The following is a 21,934-nucleotide window of genomic DNA, read 5'->3' as shown; positions in this document are numbered from 1 at the left end:
GGAACTGTCACCAGCTGTTAATTATGATGGATTAGAAACCGTTGGGTCCCCGAGCCAGCGCTGAGCACCTGTCCCAGTGTGGACACTTTGATTTTCTGCCCCAGGGTCACAGCTGGGACAGCCCTGGTTCCCTTCTGGCAAGTGGCGCCAGGGCTCAATTCCTGAGGGGCTAGTCCTGCACACCCAGCCCCGGGGGACATCACTGAGCTGGACTGTACCTCCCTCTTCCCCCTTCCCGAGTCAGGCTCCTCCGAGCCTGTGCTCCCCTCAGGTGCCTCCTCCCCGTCCCCCCACCCCCAGGCTGGGCTGGCTCGGGCTGTGGAACGAGAGGTATGCAGGGAAGCAAAACAGGCCCACGCGGAGCCTGGCACGAGGGGGTGTGGGGCACGGCAGGCTGGGTGGGGACGGGTCGACCTTCCATCCCACCGGCCAGAGCAGGGCACCCTGGGCTCCCGACCTCTCCCAAGGCCCTGCCCACCCCATGCCAATGCCAGTTTCCTTCTCCACGAGGCACCCTCCCCCTGAGGAGGATGAGGGAGGGGGAAGAGGAGAGTGCAGGAAGACAAAGGGAGGGAAGGGCGGGGGTTGGGAGGAAGGTGGGGGGGTGCTGGTGTGGAAAACTCCAGGTGCTGAGAGGCAGCCGAGTGGGTCAGAGGAGACGGGAGGCATAAATCCCATCCCGTGTCCGCAGCTCTGCCCTTCCATCCTCTGGTCACTGCTCCCGCCCAGGATTCTAGGGCCATGAAAAGGGGCTTCGGGGAGGGGAGGAAGGAAGGGTGTAGGGTCTGGGCTGCTCCGGAACAAAGGAGGACCCCCCCACCAGCCTGGAGGGTAGAGCAGGAAAGGACTATGAGTGACCCCCCCACCCTGTGCCCAGCGGAAGCCCCTCCTCCAACTTGACGCGGAGGTTCCCAAGCCACCGCCCGATTTTATTTACACTCATCCCAAAGCACATGATTTGCAGCTGAAGGACGGGTCTCAGGGAAGTGGAAGTTGAAGGCCACATTGGCCAGTGGCAAGGGTGCATAGGAGGCAGGGGGAAGGGACAGTGAAGACGGATGGGCCCCTCTTCCAGTGTCTTCCACGGGTTCCCACATCACCCTGGGCAGAGAAGGTGCAGTCTCCTTCAGGATTTGGACTTGGACACAGCAAGTCCGATGAGTCCAGCCAGTCCTGCCACGCCCAGGGCCATGCCTCCAACAATGGCCATGCCCACTAGTCCATCTGGGGAAAGGAAAAGGGACATTGTCAGGACCCCAGCCCCTACCCCTGCAGAGACCCTAACCGTCACCTTCTTCCTGGCCCTGCCCCTCCACAGAAGCACGCACCCTACCTGGAGTCACGGGGTGAGGGCCTCCAAGGGTTGGGGGGTTGAGGAGGGACTGCTTGGGGGGGGGGCGGCAGTCATTCAAAGAGAGGCCAAAGGGTCCGGGCATGGGGGAAAGAAGGAGACTTAACAAACAGAGAGGCGGCTTTCACCTTTCTTCATGGCCTTGTCAATGAGCCGTTCCAGTTCCTTGGCCTGGTTGTTCTGGGGCTCTGTCTGCAGCAGCCCTCGAACGTACTTCAGGGCCTTCTCATATTCCTACACTCAGGGAACACACACACACACACGTTATCCACAGCCCAGCGCTCTACCGTCCTCCTGCCCACCGGGCCTTCCCTGCTCGAGCCCTGGGGGCTCCTCCCTCCACCTCCGACTGCTCCCTAACTCCGGCCTCACCCCACGGAGTAGAGTCCACAAACAACCCCAACTGTGTAGCGGTGATAAGCTGGGGACGATAACAGCCCAAGGCTTGGGGCTGCACCTCAATCTGACCTCACTTTGCTCCCCACACCCTTGGCACCCTGATCCTCTCACCTTCCCACAGAGCCCCAATCTGATACCACGCTGCACCTCTGGACCCGACGCCACCCCCTGCTCATTGCCCTTCTTCAGCCTTCCTGATGTCCGGGGCTCTCCCCCGGGGGAAATAAGAAGGCATTACAGCCCACCTAAGTAGGGCGGAGGGAAAAAGGGGCGCTTTCCGCCTCACCTTCAGCCGGTAGTTCCCCACAGCCAGGTAGAAGACATAATCCCGCTGCTCGTCTTTGCTCCCCTTGGGCAGCAGCTCTGCAGAGGGGGAGGGCAAAGGGTGAAGACTGCTTCTTTCTTTTCCTAATACGGTGTCCCAAAGACCCCTTCCACTCTCTGACTCTCTGTGCGATCCTGGGAAAGTCGCTCTCCTGAGCCTCGTTTTAGCTCCCAGCCAGAGCTCTGGGGCACGGTGGACCCAGGCTGCCCCGGCACCCTGGCAACAGACACTGCGTTATCAGTATCAACTCTGGCCCCACACGTGAACTGACAGGAAATCAAGGCCTTGGAGGAGTCAAAAGGCAGCTCTACCCAGTTTCAGTATCTGCTGTGTTTCAAACTATACTGCCTCGGTGTTAAAAATAAGTTTGCACTCACTCCCCTTGTAAAAAAAATCACCTCAAGTCTGGGCGCGGCAGCTCACACCTGTAATCCTAGCACACTGGGAGGGTGAGGCGGGAGGATCGCTTGAGGTCAGGAGTTCGAGACCAGCCTGAGCAAGAGCGAGACCCCATCTCTACTAAAAATATAAAGAAATTAGCCAAACAACTAAAATTAGAAAAAATTAGCCGGGCATGGTGGCATATGCCTGTAATCCCAGCTACTTGGGAGGCTGAGGCAGGAGGATCGCTTAAGCCCAGGAGTTTGAGGTTGCTGTGAGCTAGGCTAACGCCACGGCACTCTAGCCCGGACAACAGAGCAAGACTCTGTCTCCAAAAAAAAAAAAAAAAGGTCACCTCAAAACTCATCTTCAGTTAGCCTTCCCTGAACGACCCCACCTGACTTTCTTAATTCAGTGACTTCCCAGAAGCTGATGTGCTTGGTTGTACTCTAAGCAATAGAATGTGTTGCTAAGTAGTTTTCAGGTGTTTATAAATCTTCCCAAGTATCTTCTTTGTACTGTCTCCTCAACTAGAATGGCAACACTTAGAGAGACCACTTCTACAGCTGTGTCCTGCTGTAGAATAAACCTGAATAGTCTGAATTAGCAAAACAGACAAATGTAGGGTGAGAATATTTGTATTAAGAAAGGTTCTTATTTTTATAGGTTTACAATGTGCATTCGTTGCTAGTATATTCAGCCCTTAATATTCGTCAGTTCCGATCTGTGGATTCAATCAACCTTGGATTGAAAATACTCGGAAAAAAAAAGATGGTTGTGTCTGTACTGAAGATGTACCAATGTTTTTCTAGTCCGTATTCCTAAACAATACAGTATAACAACTATTTATACAGCACTGACATTGTATTAGGTATTGTAAGTAACCTAGAGATGATTTAAACTATATAGGAGGATGTGCATAACATTATATGCACATGCTATACCATTTTATACAAGAGACTTAAGCACCTGGGTATTTTGGTATCCTTGGAGGGTCCTGGCCCCAGTCCCCCACAGATACCAAGGGGTGACTGTACACAGATTGTTTGCTTATAAATGATTACTTCATCGAGAGAAAGGGGGTACAGGGTATAGAGAAATTTAAAGGTCAAGTATTGTGGCCCCTGACAAATGATGACCCACCCCAAACCAATGGAAAATAGGGTTCCAATCCAAAAGCACCGTCTGCTCACAATTTTTAGGACAGTCTTCTGTGCCTTTTCTATGCCATCCCCACAAAAGGTTCTCAGTAGCTGCTGGCTAAGGAACATGGGAGGGGGCCAGGAGCATGGGACTGAGACTCACAAGACAGAAGCTTCTAGTTCTAATTCAGCCACTGATGATTATTTGTGCGAACTCAGACAAGTCACTTTCTCTACCAGATCATGACAGTCCTGTGGGAACTGGCACGCTATGACTCTGACTGGCAAAACAATGGTGGGTGGTAATTAGCTAACAGTTCACTGGGAGAGCCAGACTAAGTACAGCCCTTTGCTGCAGTAAGTTTAAGGGAGGTAACTGCCAGGTGACTGTTTATAGGGGCCCATGGTGAAGAGCAGCCCCTGATGGTAGTCGGGAAGGGGAGAGTTGGGTAGCCGGCACCTCACCCTCGAGCAGCGCGATGCCTTTACGGATGTCATCGTTGTACTTGCTCCGCACCAGGCACCAGGCGTACTCAAACTGCGTGCTCTTGGACACCGAGCCTGCTGCCTTCTCAGACTGAAATTTCTTTTCAAACTTCTGCCATAGGGGAGGAGAGGAATCATTTAGAAATGAAGGGCGTCAACCATTCTCTAGCTGGACATGGTGTCCACTTCCAGTTACACTCCATCTGCCTGTCTCTGTCCCATTTCCCTCGCGGGCCTTGGTACGTGGCAGCCCGGCTTCTGCCATCTCCATCCCTGGGACCCAAGGCTCCTCAGGGGTGGCGGGCTGGCTCTGTGGACAGAAGCCCCCCCAACTTCCCGCCCCCTAGTGGTACCCAGCGGAGATGCCACCTGGTGGCAGTTCCAGGCACCGCTCCCAGAGCAGCTGACCCCGAGTGGCTGAACAGTAAACACGCTGTCAAAACTGCTCAACAATAGCCCACGCGGTCCTCGTCTGAGACTGCTGGCCCCATCCTGCCCCACCCTGCCGGGTCCGGCTCTTTCCCATCTGCAAGACCGGAACAGAAATAGTGCCGATCTCCTAGAGCTACAAAGATTCAGAGAAGGCAAGCAATGCACTTAGCACCGTGCCGGACGCAGTAATATGTGAAATTTTATGATGGTCGGTGTATTCCCTCAGCACTGAAGGAGCACCCCGAGCTCCCAACTCCTGCAAGAACCCAGAACCCGTCAGTCTTTCCACCGTCAGACTCCAGGCCTTTAGGCGCAAGAAACTACAACTCCCACTAGCCTCCGGAGCAAAATGGGCCCTCGGGCAGGGGCCGGACGCCGCGGAGGCTGCCGGGAGCCGTAGTTCGGCTCCCCTTGGCCAAGCCGATGCTGGGAAGAGCGTTTGGCCAATGCCCGACTCTCCTCAGGACCCGCCCTCCGAATCTTCCCTTGCCCTCTCTGGGCCAGGCCTCACCAGCAAGTCTTCCGCAGACACCAGCTCGTTCAGCACGGCCTCCATGGCCGCCGCCCCTAAAGCCTCAACCAGACTCTACTGTGCCACAGACTCCATGGCCCAGTGGCAGGGGCGGAGAGTCACTTCCGGCGTCCGGCGGATACGGGAGCGACCCGCGACGCCCCGCCCCTTCCTCCCAGCACGGCCGGCGCCGGAGGGGGCGCTAGTGCGCACGCTCGGGCCGGTCTCTGCACCCCGCGGGACTCCTTCCCGCTTCTTAGTCTTCCCGGGTGCCCTAGCCTCTCCTTTCCTCCACGGAGGCTGCCCCAGGAAAGGGTGGGACTGTGTCTTGGTGGTTAGCCCCAGGGCTGAAAATAGCGGAAAGAGGAGATGGAAAGCCGGGCAGGGATCACATCACTTTAGGGACCAGTCTAATGCCCCCCAGAAATCTAGGACCCTGAAGGCCTGCAACAAAATCATAACTAGTGCCAGGGTTTCCAGGTCCTCTGCTGACTCTTAAAATGCAAGAGGGTAGATAACTGGATCTGTTATCACACACCCAGAGACTGGAATACATAACAATAGGTACTATTAATGAGAATTTTTTTAAAGAGCTGTTGTCCCATTAGTTGCAGAGAGAGTCCAGTATTTTAAATATTATTTAGATAAACCATCTTCCAGGAGTGACCCAGGGGGAAAGCCTGCCACATAGGGTCATGGGCAATGAGAAGCCTTAGCAGTGAGAGGCAGGCAAAGCATGGGAAGGAGAAAGGTGCTAACTCCCCAACTTCAGTGTTCTGTGCAGTGAGGGGACTGGGAAATGACTTTCACATTCTTTTTACCTTGATCTACAGTGCTCTAATACACATTAGAGTGTAAGCTCCACGAGGGCTGAGACTAATCTTGTTTATCCAGCAACCTAGCACAGCCCTTGGCACAGTGTGAATGCTCAATAAATATTTGTTGAATAAACACGGAATAAAGCAAGTAATAGTGAAGAGGGCAGTGAATTATCGTCCAAAGACCTTTCACGTTTGCAAAGCTCTTTCAATTTATTTATTTATTTATTTTCTGTCGCCTGGGCTACAGTGCTGTGGTGTCCTCATAGCTCACAGCAACCTCAAACTTTTGAGCTCAAGCGATCCTCCTGCCTCAGCCTCCCGAGCAGCTGGGACTACAGGCACAGGCCACCACACCCGGCTACTTTTTCTTTCTATTTTTAGTAGAGACGTGGTCTTGGCTCTTGCTCAGGCTGGTCTTGGAACTCCTGAGCTCAAGTGATCCTCCCGCCTCGGCCTCCCAGAGTGCTAAGATTACAGGCGTCAGCCTGTAAACTTTGGGAAAAACCTCAGTTTGGGAAACTGGCTCCCTAATGACCACTAGCAAAAGACTCAAGAAAAATTCATGTTCATTCAAAGATGCACTGAGCACCTAATTTTGGCTGGGCCTTGGGGTGAACACAGAGGATAAAAAGATGGACACAATATGAAGCAGACGAGTAGAAACAGAACCAAAGACAGGAGGCAAACACTAGCAAGGAAGGGGGACATAGGAAGGCCAAAGGGGCACTATTTCTATTAGGCTCATTTTCGGGGTAGCCTGCACCATATTCACCTTTGCATTTGCTGCAGCTCTTGGCACTGACCTGGCACATGGTGACAACTCCATCAGAATTTGTTGAATGTGTAATTGTGGGGGAGGCAGGAGGATGACTTACTCAGTGGGCTAAATTTTATGCCAATGAAGAGATCCTAAGTCTGAGTTTGTGCCTTTTCCAGTCTAGTTAGCATAGCCATCCACCTTCGATCACAGACGTGGGAAGTAGTCCCTGTTAATTTTACATCCAATTGTGTCCAAGCCTGTGTCATCTCTATCTGGATGACATCAACAGCTGCCTCAATGGTCCCCTGCCTCCATTTGCCCCATTACCATCTATTTACCACCCAGTACTCAGAGTTTATAAAAACACAATTCTCAATTTACATGAAACCCTTTAATGGCTCCTCATTGCCCTTAGAACAAAGGTTAACATCTTGTAATACAGCCTGTAAGGTCCTCTGAGGTCTGGTCCCCCCGTAATTCTCTGCCTCACCTTTCTCTGAGTGGCCCCAGGTCCTATGCACATGCAGTCCCCTCTATTTAGAACATCTATCCCCTCCTCCTTTGCTTATCTGGCTCATTAATTCATTCAAGATTTAATGCATTCAACAAATACTCATTAAGCACCTACTATATGCCAGGCACTGTTTAAGTGCTAGGGATCAGTACTAAATACAGTTCCTGTTCCCATGGAGCTTACATTTTTTGGGGAAAACAGAAAAATAAATAATTAAACAAGTAAATAAATAAAAACACTGTGACATAACAGGAAATAAATATTTGGTCTCTGCCCTGGTTCCTAACACAAGGCTCCTAAAATCCTTGTAATTTCCTGAGTGATGGGGTATAGGAGCATCTTATACAGAGCTCCTAAATTCTTAGAATTCATGAGTGAGAGGAGTGTCTTTTGTTCTAATGATGGGACTCTTGGTGGACTCCTGGATGGAGGCTGGTCACCAGGAAGACCAAGCCATGATTAAAAGCTTGGAACTTTCTGTCCCACTCCCCTATCCTCTGGGGAAAGGAGAGAGGCTGGAGGTTGAGTTAATAATCGATTGTGCACACATGATAAAACATCCATAAAAATCCCTCAACTCTAGGGTCAGAGAACTTCTGGGTTGGTGAACACAATGGAGATGCTGGGAGGACATGGAATCTTCAAGCCCCTTCCTTATACCTCGCCCTTTGCATCTCTTACATTTGGCTGTTCCTGAGCTGTGTCCTTTATAACTGGTAATAGTACATAAAGTGTTTCCCTGAGTTCTGTGAGCTGTTATAGCAAATTATCAAAGATGAGGAGGGGGTCCTGGGGACCCCTGACTTATAGCCAGTAGGTCAGGAGTACAGGTGGCAACCTGGGCATCGTAAGTAGGGGCAGTCTTGTGGGGCTGAGCCCTTAACTTGTGGGATCGGATGCTAATTCCAGGCAGATGGTGTCAGAATTGAACGGTAGGACACCCAGTTGGTGTCCACAGAAAGTCAGAGGATTGCTTGGTGTCCAAAAAACCCACACATGTGGTGTAAGAAGTGTTGTGAGAGTCAAGAAATAGTTTTTTCATTTAAATGCAATAATGTCGTGAGTTGAAAGGCTACGAAAACAAAGCAGGGTGAAGGAATGGAGGAAGAGGAGGACACTATTGTAGGAATGCTCAGTGAAGCCCACTCTGAGGAGGTGACACCTGAGCAGAGCCCTGACATTAATGACTAAACCACACAGGTAAATGGGAGAGAACATTCCAGGCATATAAAGCAGCAAGGACAAGAGCCTCGAGGAGGGAGCGTGCAAAGGTTGTCTGAGGCAGTTAGCAACATGGTTTGGATGTTTGTCCCCTCCAAATCTCATGCTGAAGTTGATCCCCTATGTTAGAGGTGGGGCCTGGTGGGAGGAGTTTGGGTCATGGGGGCGGATCCCTCATGAACGGCTTGGTGTTGTCCTCAAGGTAAAGAGGGAGTTCTCACTCTATTATATTAGTTCCCATGAGAGCTGGTTGTTTACAAGAGCCTGGCACTCCCTCCTCTCTCTCTCTTGCTCCTTCTTTCACCAAGTGACAGGCCTGCTCCCCTTCGCCTTCCGCCTTGATTGGGCACTCCCTGAGGCCCTCACCAGAAGTAGATACTGGCGCCATGCTTCTTGTACAGCCTGCAGAACGATGAGCCAAATAAACCTCTTTTCTTTAAAAATTACCCAGCCTCAGGTATTTCCTTTATAGCAACACAGAACAGACCAAGACACTTAGGAAGCTAAGATGGCCCAGTGGAATGAGCAAAGGAAATAGTGACAGAAGATGAGGGCAGATCACACAGTGCCCTGTAGGCCATGGTAGGGAATTTGGGTTTAATTTCATGTGTAAAGGATCTCTCTGGCTGCTGCCTGGAGAAAAAGTGGTAGGGGCCAGAGTGAAAGCAGGAGGCCACTGAACAGGGCCCTGTGGTGGGCCAGGCCCGACCACTGGTGACCTGGTCTACAGTGGTAGTGGTGGAGGTGAGGGATTCAGGCTGTATGTTCAGAAGGTAGAGTTCCTGGGATGTGCTGATGGATGGCATGTGAGAGGGGACACTAGGATGACAAATTGGTTTTTGCCTTCATGGGCCTAGTGAACTCTACTCATCCCAAGTTCTTGGCTCAAAGGCTCTTGCTGAGGGAAGGCCTTCTCTGGCAACCCAGACTACGAGGTGAGGTCTCCTGTAGAGGGAAAACGTTACTAGTCCTACATTTTCAGAACTTAAAACTATAATACATGCCTTGCTCTCTTTGCTAGCACTGTTTCTGTGAGCCACTTGAGGACTGGTTTGGGTATGGTACTGAAACCTGCCAGGAGCCAGAGACCCTATTCTGCTCTCATCCACTTTTTCCCACCTAATGGAACATTCACACATGACATGTTGCCAGAAATCACACCCAGGAAGGTGCTGTTATTAGCTCCATTTGACCCAGGAGGAAATTGAAGCTCAAAATGGTTAAGTAATCTGCCCAATGTCACAGAGCTAGAAGCTGGGATTCAAACCCAAGTCCTGTACTAGGTTCCTGCTGCCTCTTCATATAAGAGGACAGAGACAGGGCTGTGTGTTCAGAGAAGAGGAGAAATCACTTAAAAGCTATGATCCCCAACCCCTGGGCCATGGCCCAGTACCAGTCTGTGGCCTGTTAGGAAATAGGCTGCCTATCCCTGCCTGAGCTCTGCACCACCCTCCCCCAACCCACAACACCCCACCCCACCACGGTCCGTGGAAAAATTGTCTTCCATGAAATCAGTCCCTGAAGACAAAAAGGTTGGAGACCCTTGACTTAAAGGACAAATAGGAGGAAAGGTTAGGACATGTTCCTGAGTATACTCTAGTTATTCATCTGTAAAAAAATTAGGCTGAGGCTGGGCGCGGTGGCTCACGCCTGTAATCCTAGCACTCTGGGAGGCTGAGGTGGGAGGATTGTTTGAGCTCAGGAGTTCGAGACCAGCCTGAGCAAGAGTGAGACCCCGCCTCTACTAAAAATAGAAGGAAATTATATGGACAGCTAAAAATAATACGTATAGAAAAATTAGCCAGGCATGGTGGCACATGCCTGTAGTCCCAGCTACCCGGGAGGCTGAGGCAGTTGTATTGCTTGAGCCCAGGAGTTTGAGGTTGCTATGAGCTAGGCTGACACCACGGCACTCACCCTAGCCCGGGCAACAGAGTGAGACTCTGTCTCAAAAAAAAAAAAAAAAAAAAAAAAAATTAGGCTGAAATTTGTAAATTTTTTGTTGATTTACAATAGAGAAATCACCCACTACTTCCCTTAAGCAGTGAGTGAACTGGGAAGGAACAATTCAGGTTAATTAAAAACCAAAACAGGCAAACCAATCCCTGAGAAACCATTTTTTACCTAGTGTAGTACTGTAGTAAAATTAAAAATGAAACCCCCAAACCACCACCAGTTCTGCTGAAATTGCTGTAAAATTGGTTCCAGCCTATTGGCTTGTGGCCTGTATTTTTTCTTCATACTATTTGTCAGTTTGTCATCAGACATTTGTGTGATGATGTGATTAATGCTGGCCTCCTGCCCTAGACTGGAAGCTTCATGTGGGCAGGGTCTATGTCTGTTTTGCTTATATTATGCCCCTAGAACCCAACTCAGTAGATATTCAATTGTAATTGTTGCATAAATGGATATTGCTGTTGCCACCATTAACTTTTTGGAAAGCAATGAAGCAATATGCAGTAAGAGCTATAAGTAAAATGCATTATTATTTGGCTAAATTATCTACTCCTTTGGGGAAATATTCAGTGAAAGGAGGAAAAGGAAGATATGAAGATATTCACTCCTGTATTACCTGTGAAGGTAAAAGAACAACAAACATGCCAGGGAATGGTTTTATTACATGAGAATACATCGATATAATGGAATAACATACAGCCTTAAAATGACACTCATATGGATTCTAAGCATGTGGATGGTAATATTCAAAACAAAACAAACAAGTATGTACTTCTCAAATTCAGTCAGGTGGCTGGGCAGAAAGGAAACTGACATTTTTGGTTAGTGAGACCAAAACCTAGAACTGGTATTTGTTAGCAATCTGGGCTCTGGGCCTCTCCCTTGAGTACACCAGCAGTTGAGGCCTTCTGCAGTGGCTGGCCCAGGAGAAGTGCTCAGCAAACACCCAATGAACAGGATTCCACTATTTGTGTTCTTCCAATTTTCAGTAATCTGTCTACTTCCCAGTTCCACCTACTATCCAGTTAGGAAGCCCTATAAACCGCAAATTCCTTCAACCACCCATCCAACAAACATTTGTTAAGAACTATGTGTCGGGCACTCTTCTAAGTGCTGGGCAAGAGAAATAGTCCTTGCTCTCATGGAAGTCACAGCTTTGTGGAAGGGACAAAACTACTAAAGAACAAATGGGTGTCAGGCCATCCCCGCCTCCATTCCCTCACCGTACTCTCACTTCCCACAGATTTTTCCTCCTCAACCCAGCCTGGCTACCAGTTGTATTTCAAAAGTGCAAATCGGAACTCATATGTCCTTATTAAAATACCGTCTAGGCTACTCAGGATTCTGTTTCAATTCCTCATGGCGCACATGAAGCCCTTCAGGTTCGCCCCTGCTTACCTTTCCAGTTTCATGTCCAGCACCCCACGCACCCTGCACACGCAGACGTCTTCACCACAGCCACTTTTCTTCTACTCGGAGTGCTCCTTCCACCCGCAATGCTCTGCCAACCCGAGATCCCCCTCCACCAAACACTGGCGTGCCTGCCTGGCAGGCTACTGCTAGGCCCAGGGAAAGTGGGACCCTCCTCGAAAGCTTTCTTCTATCCGGGGTCTTGGAGGCACAGCATCCTGAGCCTTGGAGTACAGCAGTTATTGCCCAGTCCTACAGTCCTACATGTGGACGCGGACTGTGCCGCGTTCATCTCTGCCAAACGGCAAGCGTCCAGAAACTGTCTCTTGGGCGAATGAAAGAGTAAACTGCACCCGTTCCAAAAAGAACGCTCAGAACCTTCAGGAGTCTGCACTTCCGGGTGGCTCGGGAGGGCGGGAGGGAGAAGTGGTGCCTCCTTTGGGACCGCTCTAGGAGGAGGGCTCGGTGGTCTGGAGGACACGGAAAAACTCCAGGGAAAAGCGCGGCATCCGTGTCGGCACCGGCATCTGCGCAGGAGCCGCCCTCTGAGGGAGGGCGGGACCGAGCGGAGCCCGGGGCGGGGCGTGGAAAACCCGCTGGCCAATTAACTGGGCGGCTCGGCGGGAGGGGCGGGGCGCGGCGCAACGAGGCGGTGGAAAGGGAGGGTCCACCGCATTCATCAGATTCTTGAAGTGGTTTGTGACTCCAGTAAGGAAAACAGTGACCGCCACCCCCACCCCCCAAAAATCTTTGCCTTAGGTGATTAAGTGTCGCACCGTGCTGGATCCAGCCGTGTCCTTCTCCTCCTGAGTCTTCACTGTAACCTGTCGCTGTTTAGTGTCTCAAACGTCCATTCAAACGCGCTCCACCCAAGCCATTCACCCACGTTAACGTTTGCTCCAGTATCTTTCTTCCCACTCCTCAGAGTGCTGTCCCATCTCTGGATCAATCTAATACACAGTGGAAGGATGTTAGGAAGAGACCAGTTCACGCCAGCCCTGATGACCTGCACAGCAAATTCCTGGGCTGTTATATCCATATCGGCTTCCAAGCCCCTCCTACATTTACTTGTCTGTAGTTTAGGTTAAAAATAAAAGTATTTGGAGCAGGTAGAGGAGAGTGCTAATTTCTGACTGTCATAATTGTCACGGTCCTGTTCACGGCCGAACTCTTAAGTGTTGCCCCAGTTCTTGGGCTCCGGGCTTGGAAGAATTACAGGCCTTGGCCCACCCGACGGAGGGAGATGACAGACACTCAGCAAGTATGCGTGGATAATTTATTGTACGGAAAATTTAAGGGTGCAAAGCGAAAGACCTTCCCTAAGGGGAAACGAGTCTGTCTCCGCGAGTGGAGAAGACCCTAATTAACTCTAAAATTCCTCCTTTTATATGCTAGTAATTTATGTTGATGTAAAGGTCAGCTCTGACCAAAAGAAAATTCCCAGAAGTCTTGCCTGGGATTTTTCCAGGTATGGTCATTCCTTTCTCCTATACACGTGATGGGGAAAGTCACCGTTTATGGTGTTTTTCTATTTTCTGATTGGTGGCCAGTGTTCCAATGGGGTCTAAAGAATGGGGTCCCATTCTTTAAGACTGAAATAACTGTTTCCCCTGGTTATTTTTCTGTAACTATTTTCTTCTTATTGTTTTTCTTTAACGGTTTCCTTCTTCGTGTTTTTCTGCCCCTATCATTCCATTACCTCTTGTTTTTGTGTCCCTAATATTAATAAATAAATTTTGCAGAGATAAGGTCACCGAGACCCAGGTCTTTGGCTCACAGTCCTTGGGAATGAGGAGCTAACAAGCAAGGGGAGAGGTTCTACACGATAATTGCATAGGACCTGGAGCCTACTTGTGGAGTATTTGATTCTTTTCCTTTGTGCCGTATTATTTAAAGCCATGATTTAGGTGATACTCTGTCTCAGGTCTGGAATGCAATTTTCTTCATTGGAAAAATATCTGCTTTGCAACATGATTCTCCGGAACACATTGCAACAAAAAGGAGATTTATTTCCTTTCAACTAAACAAGCTTTTCTGTAACTTTTATTCTTTTCCCTTTTGCCTAGTTTTTGGCCAGGTGGGCTGTTCACTGTATCTGTACGCTGAGAAGACCTAACAATCTCTTAAGATTTTGTTCTGTGTAACCTTGGCTCTGCACCTGAACTTCCTGTTTCTCTGTTGTTTCACTTCCTGTTGGTTTATTCTTGCTCTATTCCTTAGGCTCCCATGATTTTCTGTCTACTTTGCCTTTGTAACTGACAGCTAGAAGTATGATTTAATGACAAAATCATAAAAGCTCATCGTAAATGAGCCTTGTGGTCAAGTGCTAGTAAGAGGGTGCGTCCTTGGCCAGGGTTTAAGTAAAATAGGCGGCTGCCTCTATTGTATCCTTGAGCCTACATGGTTGGAAATCAAATAGGTGTCAGTGTGTTCCCTTTTATTTTGTTCTTAGCTTATTTTCCTTAAAATCCAACAAATTCAGCAATGTTTTCACCAAGAAGTGTTAAGCTACACGAATTCAGATGTATTCATTCATTCACCTATTCATTTAGCAAATATTTATCCAACATACGTGCAGATTGTTAGTAGAAAAAAGTGAGTCTAGAGTTGACTTAAGCTCAGCTAAGGGCAGCATCCCTAGTCTCTGCCTTCCCAAGATCTAAAAGGCAACAGTTATGATCATTACATTTGATGGTATCACCAGCATACTTAATGGCTTTATGCACAGTTTTTTAATGTCTAAAACTGCTAGGAAAATTAAATTAATTATCACCCACTTTACTTTTACAATAACAAAGAGAAAGCAACCTTTATTGATGATGTTGCTTCTGGACTAGAATTTAATTTACTATTGCAATGAGGCAGAGGTGTGGCAGCACCAGGAGTGACTTATGAGGCCTTAGCTCCCCACAATCTCCATTAGTCACCCCAAACCACCCCAAATAACTAGATTATTGGTTTTACTAAAATCTGAATGTTAAATATGCAGACACAGCTTCAATTCCTTCCAACCACATTACTACCCTAAGTCCCTGCTATGTAGCTATTCTGGAACTTTCACTTGTCCTCTCCCACTTTTCCTCCATAGCATCTTAGCTCCAAGCTCCTAAGTATCTAAGACAGCCAATGTTGGTCAGTTGTTTCAAGGTCATCCTGAAGGAAACCTTGACTAGTTACCATCAAGAAAATCAACTTACCAACACCACAAGAATAAACATAATAAGCATATCTATCGGCCAGAAAACTCAAAACTATTTTCATGGAATGATGCCGTTACATCTATTTATTTCAGTACACAAATATTTTCTGTTGTTTACTCTTGAGTAAAGTTGCTATCAGAGACAAGTCTTATCCTACTATATTGATATTCAGAAACAATTTTCCCCTTAAGCTTGCTTCTAAAACTGCATGGCTATCTCATCAATAGTTTCCCTTTTCCTTGAATGGGGAATTGGTGATATTTATATTTTCTTTCATTTCTGCATGTGAAACTGGGAGTGAAAACAAGATGTTGACTAAAAAGCAGGAACATTTTGCAGAAGCAAAATCACCAGTTGCTATATTGAGAAGATGGTCCCAGCTGCTGTCCACACAGCCGTGTCTGTGATTAGGAGGACAACTTGGAGCAGCACTGGGGAAAGTCTGTGCGGGAGAAACTGCAGTCCAGGCTCAATGATTATTGTACCTCAGATAGTTTCTATGGAAAAGAAATCCCATAGGTATTTAGCAGAATTCAGAACACGACATCACAGTATTCATGCTGGAGATAAAAATCTTTCAATGTAATGAGCATGGGAAAACTTTTACATTTTATTTTATTTTATTTTATTTGAGACAGAGTCTCACTCTGTTGCCTGGGCTAGAGTGCTGTGGCGTCTGCCTAGCTCACAGCAACCTCAAACTCCTGGGCTCAGGCGATCCTTCTGCCTCAGCCTCCCGAGTAGCTGGGACTTCAGGCATGTGCCACCATGCCTGGCTAATTTTCTTTTCTATATATATATTTTAGCTGTCCAAATCATTTCTTTATATTTTTAGTAGAGATAGGGTATCGCTCTTGCTCCGGATGGTCTTGAACTCCTGACCTCAAGTGATCCTCCTGCCTTGGCCTCCCAGAGTGCCAGGATTACAGGCGTGAGCCACCACGCCCAGCCTACATTTTACTGAACATCAGAAAAACACTAGAGAAAAACCATGTGAAGGTAAGGAATGTGGGAAAGCGTTTCGTTGAAGCTCAGATCCTATTAGAAACAAGAATATTTCTAGTGGAGAGAAAGTCTATGAATGTGATAAATGTGGGAAAACCTTTAAACAACATTGTATAATTCATACAAGAGAGAAATGTAGTTAATGTGGAAGAGCTTTCAGGGAAAATGAAAACTCATTCAGTGTATATAGTTCCTATTGGAGAGACGATCTTTAAATGTGGGAAATCTTTCATTTGAGCTTCACACCTTATTCAACATCAGGGAATTCACACTAGAGAGAAACCAGATGACTGGTTGGGAAAGGGGGTGGGAAACTCTTCAGGCAGGCCTTGGGGCTTCATAGGCACCAGGAATTCACAATAGAAAGAGGCCATATGAGTGTCATGACTATTGGAGGTTTTCAATCAGTGCTCAAACCTGGGGCCACATCATGTCATTCATACAGGAGAGAAGCCAAGCAAGTGTAGCACAGGTGGAAATGCATTCTGGGAAAGTGTAAAACTTATTCAAAGCCAGCCATAGTGGTGCATGCCTGTAGTCCCAGTTATTTGGGAGGGTGAGGAAAGAGGATTGCTTGAGGCCAGGAATTCAAGGCCAGCCTGAGCAACATAGCAAGACCCCCATCTCTAAAAAAACAAAACAAAACACTTATTCAACATCAAATAATTCAAACTGGAGAGAAACCCTATTTGTGCAAAGCATGCAGGAAATTTTTTGGAGGAAGTTCAACCCTTCCTCAGAAAATTCCTACTGGAAAAAAAAACTTTTAAGTGCAAGGAATGTGGGGAGGTCTGCAGTTGGTGATTAAGCCTGATTCATCATCTGAAACTTCATGTTGGAAAAAAGCCTTGGGAATGTGAAGAATGTGGAAAAGGTTCAATTCAAGCTCGCCTCTTTCTGGCTATCAGAGAATTCATAGTGAAGAAATGATTTGGGGGAAGTTTTCTGGGGGGATGCTAAGTTTATTAAACATCAGAGCATTTATACCAAAGATTAGTTCTGTGAACATAAGATTTTTAACGATATGCCTTATTCCAAAGCACATAATCTCCTGTGCAGAAGTTTCTTAGTACGTTATACTTCCATAATGCCAGTTAGCACATGGTCTTATATTTTGACTTGTGTGAGATTTTCTCCCATGCCATGCGGTGTTAAATAATTAACATATTTATTAATATTAAATCTGAGAGGTAATACATATAGGAAAACAGGGACCTTTAGAAGTCCAGAACTCCAAAGACCTTGAAGGTGTTTGAGGGCCAGGACAGAGAGTCTGTTCTGAATGAGATGGAGGCGCAGTAGCAGCATTGAGCTACCTCTGGTATCACTGTGGCTTGTTCGTGGTTGTGTCCTGTAAATCTGGTTACTCCTATGAGCTACAATTCTGTATTGTTAAGGATCGCTTCAGATGGGTAATGGTTGGGCTACCATGCTTAAGTTCAGAGTTTAATGGAATAATCTTAATTTTCAGTGTAAAGTAGGAGGATGCCAGTGTGATGAAAACTGAGTGTAATATATTAAAATCTTAGAGGCCCAGACTCAGTGGCTCACGCCTATAATCCCAGCACTTTGGCAGGCCAAGGTGGGAGGATCACTTGAGGCTGGGAGTTTGAGCAACATAGCGAGATCCTGTTTCTACAAAAAAATTTAAAAATTAGCCAGAGGTGGTAGTGGCATGTACCTGTAGCTACTTGGGAGGCTGAGGTAGGAGGATTACTTGAGCCCAGGAGTTCAAGGTTACAGTGAGTTATGATTGTGACACTGCCTTCCAGCCTGAACGGCGAAAAACTTAGAATTTTGTAGCAGGAAGTGATTGAAGATCTTTCATTGCTCATTTTTCAAATGATAAACTATGATCAAAGAGGTTGGGTAATTTTCTCAAGGTTTAGTAGCTAGGAATGGAAGCCCTCCTAAGTCTTTTGACTCTACAAATTGTCTACAGCAATTTTTTATAGCACTAGTATCTCTTTTGATAGGTGGTAGGTCAACTTTTTTAAAAAAGTAATTTTGAGTTAAAATCATCTGTTTCTGGTCAAAAGTCAGGTAGCTCAGTTGTTCATGAACAGGGACGCCTGCATGAGCTAGATTACTCAAAATGTTCCAGTATAAAAGAAACCCCCTCCCAGCACTTGGAAATGTTCAAATGCTAGAAAGGATGTTCCAGGAGGCCAGCTGTGACGAGGAGCTGAACAGAGGTTGCTTCCTCTGAAAAATATTAATAAGATCCTATCAAGCTGGGCAAATCTAAGAGCTAGCAAAGGCATTGAACCTTCCTAAATGTCAAAATTGTTAAGATATTTTTAAAACTCTTGAGACTTTTATTGATTTAACAACGGAGAGGATGAAAGCAGTGGAAAAACATGAAGACATCTATACCTTATGTAAGGTTTTCTATACTGGGAAGGTTTTTTGTTCAGCGCTGAATTGCCTGAGCTTTGTGTGTTATGGGCTGAATTGTGTCCTCTAAAATTCCCATGTTGAAGTCCTAACCTCCAGGACCTCCAAATGTGACTGTATTTGGAAATCGGTTTTTTTTTTTTTTAAAAATAGGAAATTAAGTTAAAATGAGGTCATTAGGGAGGGCCCTAACCCAGTATGACACATGTCCTTCTAAGAAAAGGAAATTAAGACACAGACACACAGAGGGAAGACAATATGAAGATACGGGGAGAAGGTGGCCATCTGCAAGCTAAGGAGAGAGGCCTCGGAAGAAACCAACCTTCTAACACCTTGAGCTCAGACTTGCAGCCTCCAGAACTGTGAGGAAATCAATTTCTGCTGTTTAAAACACCCAGTCTGTGGGACTTTGTTATGCTGGCCCTAGCAAACTAACACAACATGCAAAAGTCAGCTAGTTCACGTCGTTTTATAATTATACAGACACATTCTTTACAAAGTCCTAGTGACTGTACAACACAATCTTCCTTTGGGCTCAGTTTTTCTATTCCAGAGTTTTCCTGATCTGATTGTCAGGCAAGCCTCGTGCACTCCTGGCCTCTGATTGTTCCTGCTGTGCCCTCTGAGTGTGGCATGCAGACATGGCTTTTCAGACACTGGTGTTTAATTCCAAAAAGGCACAAGGAAAAGGTCTTTGTACATCTTCTGTGATCACGGAGGGTCTGTTGATCCATTGCTATTCTCAGAACCCTCCTTGGTGTTCTGGAGGGGTTTGGGGAGAGCGACAAGGGCTGAGCTTCAGAAGCACGTGAGGGTGGTCTTTCTGTGCTCCATGAGGGGCTAGACTCAGAGACCTGTGCGCGCCAGCACACTTTCCTCGGCTTCTCTGGCCAGGCCTGGGTTGTCTCACTTGCCCTCAGCTCTCAGAGCTTCCAGCTGTGCCAACCCTGCGGGAAGATCTGGGTGGGCGCAGTCTTCATTCTGGCCAGACACTCTGCAGCCGCACAGGACAGGGGGGCAGGAGCCAGGTCCCGGTTGACCCTGATGAAAAGTTTGATAAAGATGTTTGGCCCAGGGGGCAGGATAGAAAGGCCCACTTTTGTGAAGGTATGTGTTGCAGACTTACAGTACTGGCCATATGTCCAGTACTATGTGAAGTATAAGCGCTACAAAGATAAAACACCAAACCAAAACAAAACCCCTAGCATCTCCCCAACACAAGCTCGTTGTCTAACGAGGGAAAATAGGTAGAGCAATGATTACAATCTGATGGGCAGAGTGTTCTTATTCAGTTGTGCCGCTCACTAGAGCACAGAGAGGAGGGTCTTGAACACCAGACTGCAGAGTTAAATAAAAATTTGAAAGAGGAAACAGCAGAGCTGAGTTTTGAAAGGTGAGTAGCAGCTGGTCAGGTGAACAGTTTAGTGCAAAAGACACAGTTTAGCGCAAAGGCTGAGACTTTGACTTTGGAGTCATGCTGGTGAGTTGGATGCAGCTCCAGCCCCTAATAGCTGAATGACCTTGAGCAAGTTTCTCAATCTCTCAGCCTCAGTTTTATCATCTGCATAATGGAAATAATAACAAGCATTTTATGTTATTATTTTGAGGGTCACATGAAATAATGCACATTGCCTGAAAAAACTAGGTGCTCAGTAAATCACAAGGGATTCCCAAAGAAAGGAAACAGGATTGTTATATATACGGGGGGGTGGGGTGGGGGGAACGGTGGGGGGTGGGTGGGACGGGGAAGCTCCCGATGATGCGGGGCCTCGTGTGCTAGGTTGAAGGAGCTGGGGCTTCATCCCTCGGGCAGTGGGGAGCCACTGTGAGTTTTAAGCAGGAGAAGAGCACGATCAGATTTATGTCTTAACAATATCACTCAGGCAGCACCAGGGAGCATGGGCTGAGATGAATCGGTCCCGGTGGGGAGTGGTTTAGGGAGAGCCTGGGTCAAGGCAAGGGATGGAGGGTGACACCAGAGATGTTTGACAATAGGATCACCCGGCCTTCGTAACGAACGAAGAGGGGGGCGTGAAGTGGAAGAAGGGCAGGTGTCCACATGCTGGGGACAGAAGGGCCTTAAATCAGGAGGACTTGCTGGGCAGGAGGTGGAGACCTCCCGTGCACTGTGTGGCATGAGAAGGGAGGCGAACTTGAGTCAGTCACCAGTAGCCAATGATTTAATCAATCACGCCTACATAATGGAACCGCCATAAAACCCCTAAATGCTGGGGCTCAGGGGGATTCCAGGCTGGTGAACACATGGAGGTGGTGGGAGGGTAGCCACCCGAGAGGGCCTAGAAGCTCTATGCCTCCCTCCTACGCATCTCTTCAATTTGGCCATTCCTGAGTTGTATCTCATGATAACCCAGTAAATGTAAATAAAGTGTTTCTCCAAGTTTTGTGAGCCATTAGAGCAAATCACGGAACCTGGGAAGGGGGTCATGGGAACCCTGATATATTAGTCAGTTGGTCAGAAGTACAGGAGGCCTGGGACTTGTGACAGGCGCCTGAAGTGGGGACGGTCTTGTGGGACTGAGTCCTTAACCTGTGGATCTGATGCTAGCTCCGGGTGGTGTCAGAGTTGAATGGAATCACTGGACACCTAGTTGGTGTCCGAAGAGCTGGAGAATTAGTTGTTGGTGCGGAAAAACCCACCATTTGGTGTCAGCAGTGTTGTGAGTAGAAACAGATCACAGAGCGAGATACGTGGTTGCAAATATTTATCCCTGGCTGTAGTCAGCATTTGTATCATCTTTTCTATTATTTAAATAAATTATTTTATTGAGGGAGCTAAGTTACTCAGATGTTAACCGGTTGTAGAAGTCAGGTTTGTTGGCAGAGGAGAGAGGCCCAACACATATTCCTGTCTCTCCATTGTTCAATTGCTCACGGGCCACTTTCCACTCGAAGGATTCCGGAAACCAAATAAGACAGGATTCTTTCAGCTCTCAGCCAAGAGTCTTGTCTGAGCCAAGGCGTCCGGTGGAAATACATTATTAATTTATTGTTCACATTCCCCTGGAGGATTAAAACGTCTCTTTCGCATCCCTGCCCTTGTCCTCTTTTCCAGGCACTCATTCTCCAAGCATTTTCTCATCTTCCGATCAAGATCGTGGCAATGACCAAAATATTTCAGAATGGGGTGACTTTTGGGGACATTCCTTACGCAAGTTAATCAAGATGTGTATTCTGCATTGTGCAGGTGTGGAGGTAAGTCAGGATGCACCTTTAAGGAGAGGGTGATGGCTCCCAGCAGGGCGTACTGAACTGCTGGAATAGTCACATCGCTACTGGGGAAGATGTTATTCTCTATGCGACAAACGGTAGGTCAAGATGAACCAGGGTTTCAGCATGTTAAAAGTAAACATGCGATTCACAATGCCCACCTGGTGCCTGGTTTGGGGCTATGCTTGGTGACATGGCAGGCAGGTGACTAGAAGAATTTTGACTCTGGAACTCAAGTGGGATTTCCCGGGCAAGGACATGTCACACGTGTCCCTGCAATCTGCTGCAGGAAAAGATGTGTCTGTGCTGTCCCCGCAGAGGGAGGCCAAGAGAGTGTGCATTTGACCCCTCCAGCCTTCATCTATTAATATCTTCTTCCTGCTGTTCCTGCGTTG

At 47.6% G+C, this 21,934-nt stretch overlaps 1 protein-coding gene across 1 annotated transcript; it reads right to left on the bottom strand.

Annotated features, from left to right (window-relative positions):
- Positions 1-913: 913 nt before the first annotated feature.
- On the bottom strand, positions 914-5,160 carry FIS1 (fission, mitochondrial 1). The gene is made up of 5 exons (XM_069485780.1): positions 5,028-5,160; positions 4,064-4,196; positions 2,037-2,113; positions 1,480-1,585; positions 914-1,224 (listed from the first exon to the last, which is right to left on the bottom strand). Exons 1-5 carry the CDS (start codon positions 5,070-5,072, stop codon positions 1,127-1,129), a joined length of 459 nt encoding a protein of 152 aa, XP_069341881.1. The 5' UTR covers positions 5,073-5,160; the 3' UTR covers positions 914-1,126.
- Positions 5,161-21,934: the final 16,774 nt, after the last annotated feature.

This window comes from Eulemur rufifrons, chromosome 14 (assembly GCF_041146395.1).
Source record: "Eulemur rufifrons isolate Redbay chromosome 14, OSU_ERuf_1, whole genome shotgun sequence".
Taxonomy (NCBI): domain Eukaryota; kingdom Metazoa; phylum Chordata; class Mammalia; order Primates; family Lemuridae; genus Eulemur; species Eulemur rufifrons.
Note: the sequence above shows the minus strand (reverse complement) of the source record. Positions and strands in the feature narration are given on the sequence as shown.

What these genes read in the sequence shown, in the direction of transcription:
- FIS1 (XM_069485780.1), bottom strand. Translation starts at nt 5,072, where the DNA reads ATGGAGGCCGTGCTGAACGAGCTGGTGTCTGCGGAAGACTTGCTG. An exon ending in AGGCATCGCGCTGCTCGAGG is followed by an intron (nt 2,114 to 4,063) that starts GTGAGGTGCCGG and finishes CCCCCTCTGCAG; the next exon opens with AGCTGCTGCCCAAGGGGAGC. An exon ending in TGACAAGGCCATGAAGAAAG is followed by an intron (nt 1,225 to 1,479) that starts GTGAAAGCCGCC and finishes TCCTTTCCCCAG; the next exon opens with ATGGACTAGTGGGCATGGCC.